This window comes from Hippoglossus hippoglossus, chromosome 1, assembly GCF_009819705.1.
Source record: "Hippoglossus hippoglossus isolate fHipHip1 chromosome 1, fHipHip1.pri, whole genome shotgun sequence".
Lineage (NCBI taxonomy): Eukaryota > Metazoa > Chordata > Actinopteri > Pleuronectiformes > Pleuronectidae > Hippoglossus > Hippoglossus hippoglossus.
In genome coordinates, this window is record NC_047151.1 from 28,114,204 (window position 1) to 28,126,798 (window position 12,595).

Here is a 12,595-nt window from a genome sequence, read left to right on the forward strand (position 1 = left end):
GATATAAAAATACTCACATTCTACATCACAAAGCTTTCAACACTCTAAAGGAACATTAGTGATTCTGTTGAACGGGGTTCGACCCTCGTTAGTATCGCCTCTCCTGCGTCTCCACGTTACTCGTGTTCCACATCCTCTTCTCTCGGTCTAATAATAAGCTGTTTACATAGATACACTTTCAGAAGTCACACAGCGGCTGCAGGAGCAACCTGTGGATGGATGTCGACCTGCAGGGAATCAGGAAACTGAGGATCTGTGGGTCTCGACAGGAACATGCCCTCAGTCTGTCTTTCTACATTTTGGGGGCACAGACTTCGACCCCCCCCCCCCCCCCGATCGTCCTCGAGTGAGTCCTGCCAACGCCTCCCACATTTCACACAGTTTATCTCGTACGTGTCGGTTTCGTTTAGCTGATCAATACGTAAGCTGCCATCCGTCTCACGGCAAGGTTGTACGCCGTGCATGTGCACAGGTATTTATAATGCCCGCCCACCCCAGAGTGAGAGTTCAGCAGCAGTGCATGTCAAACACATGACGGAGGTTTGACCGCTTTTCTTTTTTTGTCTCGGTGTCAGTACCTTTATTGACAACCCTCCGAGTTGCAGCCTGATCATTTATTGATGAACATGTACTTTGCCTTGAAGTCATGTTGGAATCAGTGCTCATCATACTCAGCTCCTGCATCAAGAGGGAATAAGCAATCAGCGCTAATCGAAGCTGCCATTTCCAGGAATACTTTTGATCCGTAGGTCAGAGATGGATTAGGAAAGGTTCGATAAGCCGCGCAGCCTCCAAACGGCAGAGTGCGGCGAGGCAGGTGGAGGGCGTGGGCACGGAAAACCTGCGCCCACCATGTTGGCAGTGTCTCTTTGATGCAGAAGTGAAAACACCTCCAACCGCTCTGTGTTCCATGAAGCAACCTGGGATTCAACCAGAGGCTTCGAAGCTTTATACACTTTAGGTACTTTTATCGTTTTGTTTGGGACAAAATCTGTCACAGTTTACAGAACAACCTGCTGCCTCATCACAACCATCAATTCTGCTTTTACTCCCCAAAACGTACGATTGTGTTTGTTTTCACCAAATGCAGCAAAGTAAGGTCTCTGTTATTTATGTGTTTAGTTATTTAAATGATCCAAATCAGGGGGCGATGAACCTTTTTCCCATCAGGAGCCAGTTCAAACATCTGAAAGACGATTTCTGGAGCTTCTCTTTAGGGGGGCGTCTGATGGCAGATGATAGTGATGCTGATGCTACTTGCAGCTGGTTTTCAGCCAAACCTTTCTCAATGAAATCCTCATCTTTGTCTTTGTCAAACTGGGCAATGATTTATTTTACAAAAATGGCTATTTGGTCGATATTTGTTACATCGGATATTTAATTGCAGGTTTAAACCATAAAGGTTGAGTGAACCAAGTTAATGTTGCCAGACCTTTTCTGACTTTCAAAACTTTCCACCCAAAGTCCACCGACATGCAGGTTAAGTTTATTGGAGACATTAAATTAAATTTGTTTAATTATTATGTATTTCATGTCCTTTAAAACATGCACACGTCTTCATGGAGAAGCACACATGTTACACTTGTGTGTTTGGTCTTTAAGGGAGTAACACTCGTGTTGCATCCAGTTTTAACTGGGTAACACAAAAAGGTATTGCCTGACATTACATTCCATATGCGTGTCAACCTGGGCTAAATTAGAAACAGCACCTTAAGCCCCTCAGGACAGGCCTCCGTCTCCCGACTGAGTTTTCTAATGCCCCAAAGGACCCAAGGCCTGAGCCTCAGTGTGCGTCTCTAATGATCAGGTCATATATTATTTACTGCAGGAGGGGGCGGAGCCTGTGTTTCCACCCCCACCAGCACCGACACAGCTACTGGACTTAGATGTATAATTATTTTCTGACCATGTTTGAAGGAAAATGGCAGAAAAAAAATTCAAATAGTTTGTGGGTTTGTCACTAAAAAGCATTCCTGTGAATTATAATTTTCCTCTTATAAGATATGTTGGCCATGAGCTACAAACCCAAATAGATTCCTCCTAATGTCCCCTGATGGTTTAGATGAAACAAGAATATACAGTACAATCCACATATGTTTAAAATGTATATAGTTTCAAAAAATTAAATATCAGCTCCAGGATAAAACGTCCGTGCTTCACAAACCATCTCAGGCGGCGGAGAAGGAAACGCTCGTTCAATCCATCTCATTGGGGATCCTCCTCTGTTACGTACATTCCTTTGGTCTTTTTATTTCCACAAATATATGCATGCACTAAATCCTCAGATCCTCCATTACCGGAGTCTGATGCAGCCCCCCCCCCCGATGACTGTATGCTTACTGTAACAGAACGCTCTATTAGAGAGCAGACTCCGAAGCCTCTCGTTAACCCTGTATTGTTTTCAACGAGACGAAGACCGCCCACTGTGATAATCTGTCTTAAAGCTCCTGCTGAGGACCCCCCCCCCTCGTCGCACAGTCAGCCGCACTGTAGCTCGCCAGAACACAGCACATCCCCGGAGCAGAGACACAGTGTTTCCCTCAAGTTTCCTTTTCCCCTGCCATCCGCTGACTTGACGAGCCATTTTTCTGTTCGTCTGAACCTGAGGCAACGTTTTTTAAAAGAGTCTTTCCCCTGTTGCTATAGTTACTCAGCAGTGGGAACGCTGGCTGCAGCGGTTCAAGTGCAGGCACTTTGCATGTAAGTGTATGTTATAGCAGCAGAGATGGTTTTCAGAAATTTGAAACACTGAAACACAAAATGCTTCCGGACCAGCGCACGTTGCCAGGATGAGACACTTTTGTTGTAATTTCAGTTCACGGCGCCTTTTATTCATCAAGAAAATTTAAATATAAACATTAGTTAGAAATAAGACAAAGAAAATCATGCAATGTTAATACAAGCTTTGCTTTCTTTGCTTTTTGACACCTTGTTAAAAGTTGTGTAGAACTTTATGTTCAAGGCTCAAATCTTTAAAACATGTCTTAAGATTTATACATTTTAAAGATTTTATAATATATAACGACTAATTATAAAATATATTATGTATTTTAATGACTAATGTCCTTGTGCCCACTCAGTTTGAATGCACACACAGAGTCACTGCAATCAACTAATTGATGTTTAATAATGATAATGCTAATGTTGCATTAAATGAGACAATAATGCAAAGATGTTTCTTGACTCTGTTTGGTTTTAGCGAGCAGGTGTGTGTGGGTATTCAGAGCTTCACTTGACCTCCGGTAAATTCCACTTCCCACAACATGCTGCACTGTCTGGTTTTCATGGAGATTGACTGAGACTGCCGATCTGACAGAGGGGGAAAGGGAGAGATTTGTATTTGTACAAAACATAGAAAGGTTCACATTTAAAGTGCAGCTACACGTTGTTCCAGTGTCTCACTTTCTCTGGACAATCCACAGATTTTACTTTCAAGGGATTTAACAGAGGATCAAACAATGTTAACAAACAAAAAATGAAAGCTGCAGCGGCATCTGTGGTTTATCTGGCTAAACGGGCAGCTTTTTCCACAAATGAAATTAATCCCTGGTTTGTTTGGTCTTTTCCAATTAAACGATTAATATGATTTCATGATTAAATGTCACTAATCTTAAATCCTTGTCTTTTTTAATTCTTCCAGACGTTCCCTCAAAGTGGAACATCCGCTGCCCGAGGTGGACGAGGACGATGGCCTTCTGCAGAAAAGCTTGCAGGACGGAGTGAGGGAGAACTCCAGCTCCTTCAAGCCGCCACTGGCCCGCTCACTGCGCATCAAGGAAGAGCTCCTCAGCCAAAAGCACCGCCTGCTGAGCCAGCCTGCTGCTCTCTCATTGGCTAATCTAGAGGCAGCCGGCTTGCTCAGTCACGGGCAGTCCCACTCCTTGCTGGGCCAGAAGGGCTCCTCCTCCTTCTGGGGAAGCAAGGCCCATCTCGAGAGCCTGATGAAGCTGAAACAGGCCAGTGGAGCTCTGAGTGGGGCCCTCAGCGACCTCAAAGACCTGCCTACATTCCTGGAGAATCACCACCACAACCACCATGGAGCCTTCTCCATCAAGAGTTCACTCCTCCATCACCACCACAATCAGGTCTCCAAGGCCCAACACCACCACCAAAACGAGGGCAAGAGAGACCAGGGCCACTCGCCTCCTGTCGACCTTAAGATCCCCCAGGTTCGGGGCATGGATCTCTCCTGGGACTCCCATGCCTCCGATCTGTACGGCTACAGCAGCATGGGGGGTGGTGGCCTTGGGGACAATACTCTGAGCCGGAAGTTGAGAGCCATCCTGCCCAAGCAGAACCGCCGGGGGTCGAGCCTCGGAAGCCTGCTGGATGGGGCGGCTGACTACTGGAGCTCTGACTTGGAGCACTCCATCTCCGGACCGGCGTACTCCACCTCCGATGTGGAAGGGGACCCGAACTCCAAGCAGCCACGGAAGAAGAGGGGCCGTTATCGCCAGTACAACAGCGAGATCCTGGAGGAGGCCATCACGGTAGTGATGAATGGGAAGATGAGCGTGTCCAAGGCTCAGAACATGTACGGCATCCCGCACAGCACCCTAGAGTACAAGGTCAAAGAGCGCTTGGGAACCCTGAAGAACCCCCCAAAGAAGAAGCTCAAGCTCATGATGAAGATGGAAGCGGGAGGCCAGGATTTTCCCGCCGAGTCGGAGAACACGCCAACCTCAACCCCGCGAGACGACGGGCCGCCTCTGGCAGCCGCGGAGCTCAAGGACAATGTCAAAGAAGAGATTGATGACAATTTCAAACCAATCGACTAAACGACTTACACATGTAAACCTCAGTCAAATGACTTAAGTAATTTGAAAACGGATGGGGCTTTATTTGTGCCAATTTACTTTGCAGTATCTGGGTGAGCACAAACGCAGGGATAATATGAGGAGGATTCTTAAAAACACACTGGAGAGAAACAACTAATCGGATGGTATTTAACAAGCGTCCCTAAAGCGACGCTGTGCAGGCATTTGTTTAGCTTTCATATCCAGGGGCTGAACAAATGCAGCTAAAGACATTGGTTAAATGACAATTAATGAAATTTCCTAAGCATGCTGATAATCCCGAGCCCAAAAACTCCCAATCGCCCTTTTTCTGAACTTGATACACTGAACCACTGCTGCTTATAAACGCAGTTTGGGCTTTGGACTATTCCAATTTGGGGAGAAACGAGGGGGAAGTTTGAAAATTAACTCACAAATCTTGTCCCTTAACCACTCCCCTCTCTCATGGATAGCTGACAATTGGTAAGTGAACTGTCTATTACATTCGAAGCCAACTGTAAAGTTTAATCCTACCACTGATACTCCTCACTGGGGTTCTGAATCAAAGCCCATTCTCTTATTGCCAGGTAGCCATGACGCTTTAACTGCAAACCCTTTTCTTTCCTCCTGAAGATATTCTGCTAATCTCTGTGCGAATGAAAGCAACATTAACCCGTCCTTTTTGAAAAACGAGAAAAAGACACACAAAAGTCATTCAGGGATGCATGTCTGTGAGTAACGTGGACACTACTGACTTCTATAACTGACTTCTTTTCCTCTATCTTTTCGTTTGATTTGTTTTTTGCTTTCTTTTGCACTACACTTTGGGTCTGGCGCTTACAGACCAGGTTACCTCGGCATTGTTGCCCTCGCATCATGCACTTATTATGGTCTGTCTCTGAAGCCCAGTCGCAACCTCTCAATGGGTCAGAGGTGCACGTCGCCTGCGTACGCTGATCCATCATCAGATTCAGGAGGCGGTTTAACCCTCTTTTTTGCCAGCGGACAAGCGGAGGGCTAATCTGATCATGGATCAGCTGGTTTTTTAAGGCGGAATGCTACCTCATGGACCTCCGTCAGTGTCTCACTGCTGATCCTGGAATGCCGGAGATGCCTTCAGGTTTCCTTCCAAACGGTAACCGAAGTGAGCTCATCCCCGCCGCGGCGATCTTTACCTGCTGAAGGCCTTTTAGGATCAGAATGTGAAACTGCTGCTATACAGTCGATTACCTAGCTCCTACACGAGGCCTAAGCTAATGAGTTCTAGCTCGTCTTCGCTAACAACGATACATTTCTCATGGTTTTGTCTTTTTTCCTTTTCTAATCAAACTAAGCAGAAGCAGCTTAGCTGATGATCTCCTCCCTCAAACGTCAAAGACAGTTTTAGAGGCCGTTTACTACAACAATGTGCATTTATAGAGGGGTGTTGATTTTGGGTGGCGGGTGGGCAATATGCAGTGGGGAGGTGTAGATGATAGAGGTGAGGGGAAGGCAGATTTTAATATATTATAAGTTATTACTACTGATTATGTAAAAGCCGATCCGGGATTTCTTTCTCCTCATTTTTAACTCAGGGTAACTGAGACAGATGATGTGGGTTTCAAACATGGTCATTTCCTCTTGGACCTGTAGTAGACGGACAGGAGGACAACACACGCCTCTCGCTGATGCTAACGAATCCCGACACGCTACAGGATACACTGACGAAGGGTTTAGGCGCTTAACTTCTAAAATAGCACTTTTCAAAAGTCAGAAAGACGAGAGATGTTTGTGGTTGTGCATGTAGTTCTCTCCTCTGAGGGATGTGGAGGCAGCGAGATGGAAAATAAGCTTTAGCGTGTGAAGACTGTCAGAAGCTGCAGCTTGGACCCAAACGACTCTTTCTTTTCCTCTCAATTACCTCCACGAAGTCAAGAAAAGAAAGAAAAGTTTTTTAAAAAAAGGTCAACAGCTTGAACAAGTTCAGTTTTGTGTCGTCTTTGTCGCTCCCCCCCACCCCCACCCCCCACCCCCCGCCCCCCGCCCGTCACTGCTGAAGCACCAGGGACTGAAAAAACCATCGTCAGGATTTACCAGGCGGGGGAAAGAATATCCCTCAGAGGACACAGGTGGAAACACAAAAAGCTCTCCTGATGTTCTCCACCAGGAAAACACTGACGCGGATGAAAAATGCTTTTGGTTGTTATGTTTAGTTTTGCTTTGTGGTAAATGTTGCTCCTCGCTCCGAACACTGCCTGGTGCTCACCCAGTGTGTGAGATTTAACATGAGAATTGTACCTCTGCTCAGATGATGATGATGATGATGATGATTCACTCCGTTTGAAATGTATTGTATATTTAATTTATTTGATTTTTCTTTTATTATTCTCTTGAAAATGGCATGCACCACTTCCCTGGCTGATTCTGGGATCAGGCCAATTATTGATTATTTATGTTGAGAGGATTTCAACTCAATTAATCCTGAGCCAGAGATGCTAAAATCATCGAGAATTCGACTCTTTTACTACCTGTTGCTTACAATCTTCATTTTCCCTCTCAAGTTTTCCATTTAAGCTTCGTAGCTGCCTCGGCCTAATTGGCACGTCTGCATGGCCAATGGGAAAAGCTTTAGCAAGGACCCCTGGACCTACAAATCGCCGGGCGGTCGTCATGCATGAAATGCGTCCAACACTGACAATGCCGAGCATTTGAAGTGTCTAAAGGTTGTTGTGTGCGCTGAGTCGGACCCAGCGGAGGACAATGCACTGATGTGAGAGTTAAAACAGGATCTCGGCCCCAGTGTTGATGCACTTCTCATGAACACGCCTCTTATGAAAAGGCATGAAGCTGCTCACTCAGCCGGCGGTGAACAGCAGCTTGACAAAAACACAACTTAGCGTGAACCCCCCCCCGCTCCAGAAAAACAGAGCAAACACACTGCGGTAATCTGCCTGTTTGCCTGTTTCATGTAATGCATGTAAAGCATGGATTTGTGCTGTTAGAAAAGAAAATATATGTGTTTAGAAATAGTGAAATTGGCACTTAATGCACAGGTTTGAATGGATGAACTCCAGCAGCACTTAGACTGAATTCCCCTGAGAGGGGCGATTCCTCGAGGGCCAAACGATCTCTGTGGATAATCTACACAAATCTCTAAATCATTCACCAAACTCCTTCTTTACCTTTACTGAGCATTCGGCTAAAAATTGTCTTTGCTTTTTAAAAAATACTAGTGATTTAAATTGTTCTGAGGTCCCATTGTCAGCCTGATCTTATCTACTGAGGTGCATGCCATTTGTGGTATTTATTTAATTCCATTGTTTGTTTTTTTTCTTGGGTTCTATTGATTGTTTATGTGGTTAACAGCTCCCCCTGTCCAAAACGTCCTCCTCCTTGCAACTGAGTCTCACTGCAGTTTTTTTAAGAAACCCGATACTTATATTATATACTTAAGAGAGCAGTATATATCTATTTATATACATATATATTGACAAATACTCACATAATGAATGTAGTGAACTTCAACCTTCAAAACCACCACAACAGTAATCTGCAAAAACAGAAAAAACCCACAAGCGATGGCACCGTCCATTCATTTTTTAACCGACTGTTGTTTTTATCCTTTTCTTTTCACTTCACGCTGCCTGCATCGGAAACGTCGTGGTTTTCTGACGCGGGCTCAACAGTAGCCTTCAGTACTGTAAATGTCTCAGGATCGAGCCAACGGGATGGGCAGCAATATTCGTCAGTCGGAAAATGGCGCAGACTTAACTACCTGTACTAGATGTAATTTATATACTCATAAATATATATATAAATATATATATGTTAACTCAGCTTGGTCAGCAGAGACCAAGTGCTATACCTCATTCTCAGAATAATGACTCCTTTCCGTGCCTCGTACTTTTATGTATCCCTTACCTGGGAGCCTGGCGAAGGGATAGCCGATACTCTGGGAAATATAGTATCCTCTGCTGTTTCTTTTATTATCTGTTTGTTTTTCTCTTCTTTGTGTCGCCTCCCTCTTGTGAAGGGAGGAGGGAGACGCTTCAAGTGTCTGACTGACCAATATTTGCCACCCTACCTCTTTTCAGGTATTTTTTTTTTTTTTTTTTTGCAACAACAAAACCTTATGGAATTATATCATGAGCTAAGTGATTGACAAAGAAAACGAGAGCGAGACCCACGGGGAGTAAACAGCTGTGAGCGCCGGCCATTTCTTCCTCTAACAGTCCAAACATTTTGGGGATTCAGTCGTCTGGTTTCACCCTGGAGGCGAAAAGTCCGGTCGGCCCCGCCCTGCTCTGAGAACGAACTCGGCTTTTTGTTCTTTTTTACTTTATTGCGTGTTTTTAAATGTAACACGACTCCAGGTTGAAACTTGACAGGGGGATTTTTTTTTAATTTTTTAATTTCTCACACCGAAAGAAATCAGAGACCCAGAGGGGAGATGGGGGGGGGGACAGGTGGACGAGTTAACCTTCCTTTATCTGCTTTTTACACTGCATTCCAAAAACACCCACCCCACACACAGGAAATGTACCTTAATATGATGAAAATCAAAAATTCTATACAGTAAACCTATGAATATATGTATTTATTTGACTGTTTTTGCATCTTCAGGTAAACCAATCGGTTTCTCTTCTGCTTTTCAGGTTGGGTTTTATTTGATTTAGATTTTTATTCTTTTGAGTGAAAGACAAAGTCAAAAACAAAGATGAAAAAAATGTCGAACAGCAACTACTGTAACCTCACCTCGTAGACGCCACATGATGCGCCATTTTGTTTCAGGATGGTGCGTGATGCTGTGTGCTGCCAGGAAAGAAAGAACCATAATGTATATGATTGCCATGCTCCTCTCTGCGAAGAGGATTCTTCTGTTTCTTCTCTCTGTCACGCTGCATATCTGGTTGTCATTAGTACCTCAGGTCTGACCACTTCAAAGCAGCTGATTGTATATTAGAAATACACACACACACACACAGAGAGACACACACAGACACACAAAGAAGATTCAGGATTTTTAGTACGGCTTGTTTCCAGATTTTTAGATGTAACCAACGGAAGCAGTTTTTGAATAATTGTTGTTCTTTGTTGTCGTAATGTTGTTCTTCTGATTACGTCTTCTCTTTTTCCTTTCTTTGTTTTCCTATAAAAAAAGAAAAGACAAATTCTCTAACAGCCAGAAGCCAGGTCTCTGAATACAATGCTGTATTCTCTCTAGCACACACCGCCGTGGAAGAGCAGAACGCACACACACACACACACATAGAGACATGACGCACCTACAGCAACTCTGCCTCCTCATCAGGTAGCCACACTTTGTGTGGGCAGGTTATATGTATAATTATGAAGCTGGAGTCTGCCGTGTCTCTTTTAGAAGCAGGTGGGTGTGTTTGGTCCACGGCAGAACATCAGGCCTGCTGGCTGAGTTTGATCTGACACACTGGGACACTGCTGGCGCTGCCTCTGTGAGAATCACTTTGTTTTGTTTCTCGCTTGAAATCGACCGACCTATGTTTCTGTGCAAAAGGAAGAAAAAAATCCTCCCCATCATTTGTTTTCCGTCCACGTGACGTTCGGTTTGTGATGTTCGGTGCATTCCTGCTCTTATTTTGTTGTGATTTCATTTTCTCTCTTCAGTATCTTTCCCTCAAACCGCCTGGTCTTTTTCTGCCGCTGTCAGAGATTGTCAACAACTCGCAGATTGTGGACTCATTGTACTCTGCTGTGTTAACTGTGGGTGGATGTGCACATAACTACAACTGCTGCGAGGCTCAGGCTGCTCTCGGTTATTGATGTGGACGTTTATAAGAACGTTTTGCTCCCACTTCACTTTTGTGTCTTTGAGTTGAGGCTGTGCGATACGTTTTATCTTGTGATGATAGAAAGACGTCGTTCGTTTCTTTCGTTTTTCCACAAACTTGCATAGACTGTCCCCAAACAACACAGCTGAGGAACAACAAGTGTTGTTTTCTGGATGTGAAATTATCTGAATCGTGAGATTTTGTGGTGTCGCACAGCCCTGCTTGTAGCTGCATTGCATGCTGGTCCATCAGGGCTTTAACGACTGGACTCTCTACCTCGACACATGACGCGTGGGACAGGAATGCAAAGAACATCACCAGTGCTTGATATCATTGTTTATATTCACAGATTTATCTTAGTCTCGGACTGAAGCTGCTTTTCAGTGGATAGTTGAGGATGTGAGAAACCGCCTGCTGTGTTTTTGATTTTCCTTGACGCATCCGAGAGGACTGTCACTTTCTTGCAACAAGCTCTATTTCATATCGAGTGTGGTTTTAAAATAAAAATAGTAATCACGACGTTTACTGACAGATGTAAGCTTCTCCAAACAATCGTTTTCTCCCCGCAGACATTTGTCAAAGTGGTGCGAACAGATCTGTCGAAATGTGCATCTCCTCTGTCGTGGAGCCGCGATGCCAAGTGTTGTAAATGTCAAAGAATTTGTGAAAACGTGACAAGCCGTCGCTCGGCTTTGAAAGCGGAGCTGAGTACAGATCTTAAAGGCCAGACACGCCTCTGGAGCGACGCTGCTCCGCAGAAACAACACAACCGACGCCTCCACTCACTGTCGCTGCGATGCTACAACTCAGACACAGGAAGACCTCAGAGCTGAAAACGTAGATTAGGATTTAACTGCACCTTTAATACAGAATTTACTCAACAACATGTTTACAGAAACATTTAGAATATTTTGTTTTCAACCTGCACTCTGTAATTATCACTGCAGCCCGGTTTCCCTCCCTGACATTATTCAAAGCTATCGCTGTGTTTGTATTCACTCACATTCAGCGTCATGGTGCTGCCAAGAATAGGTGATTATATATTTGTTGTTCTTCAATCAGCGGAAGCGAGAGTGCCTTTTTGAAAACTCTAATCAAAATCTCAAATCTAATCTTTAAGGGGTTGGTTTCTTAATCACATATAATCTAACCCCTCGGGTGAAATCACAGAGAAAAGGCCTGTGTGCAGAGCCGCTGGCTGTTCTCGCCCCCGACGAGTCCGCGGTGCCGGCGTACGTCCCCCCCCCCCCCCCCCCCCCCCCCCCCCCGCCGCGTTAGAAAGCCTCCATTCTGACGGCAGCCAGACAGACCGCCAGATAGACGCGGCGGTCTGAGGAGGTGGATGGGAGTGCGAGGATGAAATCTAAGTGCAGTAGAGAAGAATGAAGGCCGCTGAAGGTCGCCATCCCCACCCCCACGCCACAGTTAAACAACAGGCTTTTAATGGAACAATGCCGAAATTCAGGTTGCCTCGACGACTGAAAGGGTCGATCAGAAACTTATCAGAAAGTAAAGATATAGAATAAAGAGAAAAGGGATCATTGGGGACTAAAATGTCAGACCTGATGCGCAGGTTCAAATGTAAATTTGAAAAATAGAATAAAAACGAGGGCTGCGAGAAAGAAATCTGGTCAAAAAGCTCAGAGACGGAGTGAGGTGCCCTTGTGTGTTGCCATGACAATCCTGCAGCATAGTTCCCATGTGGAGGTGTGTCTGGCCCCTAAGAGCCACCGACGTGGACCAGCTGATCTCTGCTGTTTTTAACTCTGCTCACACCGGTTGCTCTCCTGCATTCGCACACGAGCGTCGAGGGTTTAAGTTCGGAGAATTTAGCAGAACTGACTTTGTCTTGTTGCAGAAAGTAGCGGTCCTGATTCGTCGATGTGGATTCTCTAGGTTTTGTGTCGTTTCGAGGAAAATAACCGTTGACAGAAGATGGTAATTATGAAAGAATCTCTGTCCGACACTGGTTGAGCAAATGGTTTCCACAGACGGTCGGTTATCCACTTCTTGTGACCTCTCTCCCTCTGTTGT

At 44.9% G+C, this 12,595-nt stretch overlaps 1 protein-coding gene across 2 annotated transcripts in view; it reads left to right on the top strand.

Moving 5' to 3' along the window:
• lcor (ligand dependent nuclear receptor corepressor) overlaps window positions 1-8,313 on the top strand; it is a 65,417-nt gene extending 57,104 nt beyond the window's left edge. For both annotated transcript variants that reach the window (XM_034583435.1, XM_034583426.1), the window contains exon 7: window positions 3,641-8,313. In XM_034583435.1, the coding sequence (XP_034439326.1) occupies window positions 3,641-4,778 (1,138 nt within the window). In that variant the 3' untranslated portion in view covers window positions 4,779-8,313. The remainder of the gene's footprint in view (window positions 1-3,640) is intronic.
• Window positions 8,314-12,595: the final 4,282 nt, after the last annotated feature.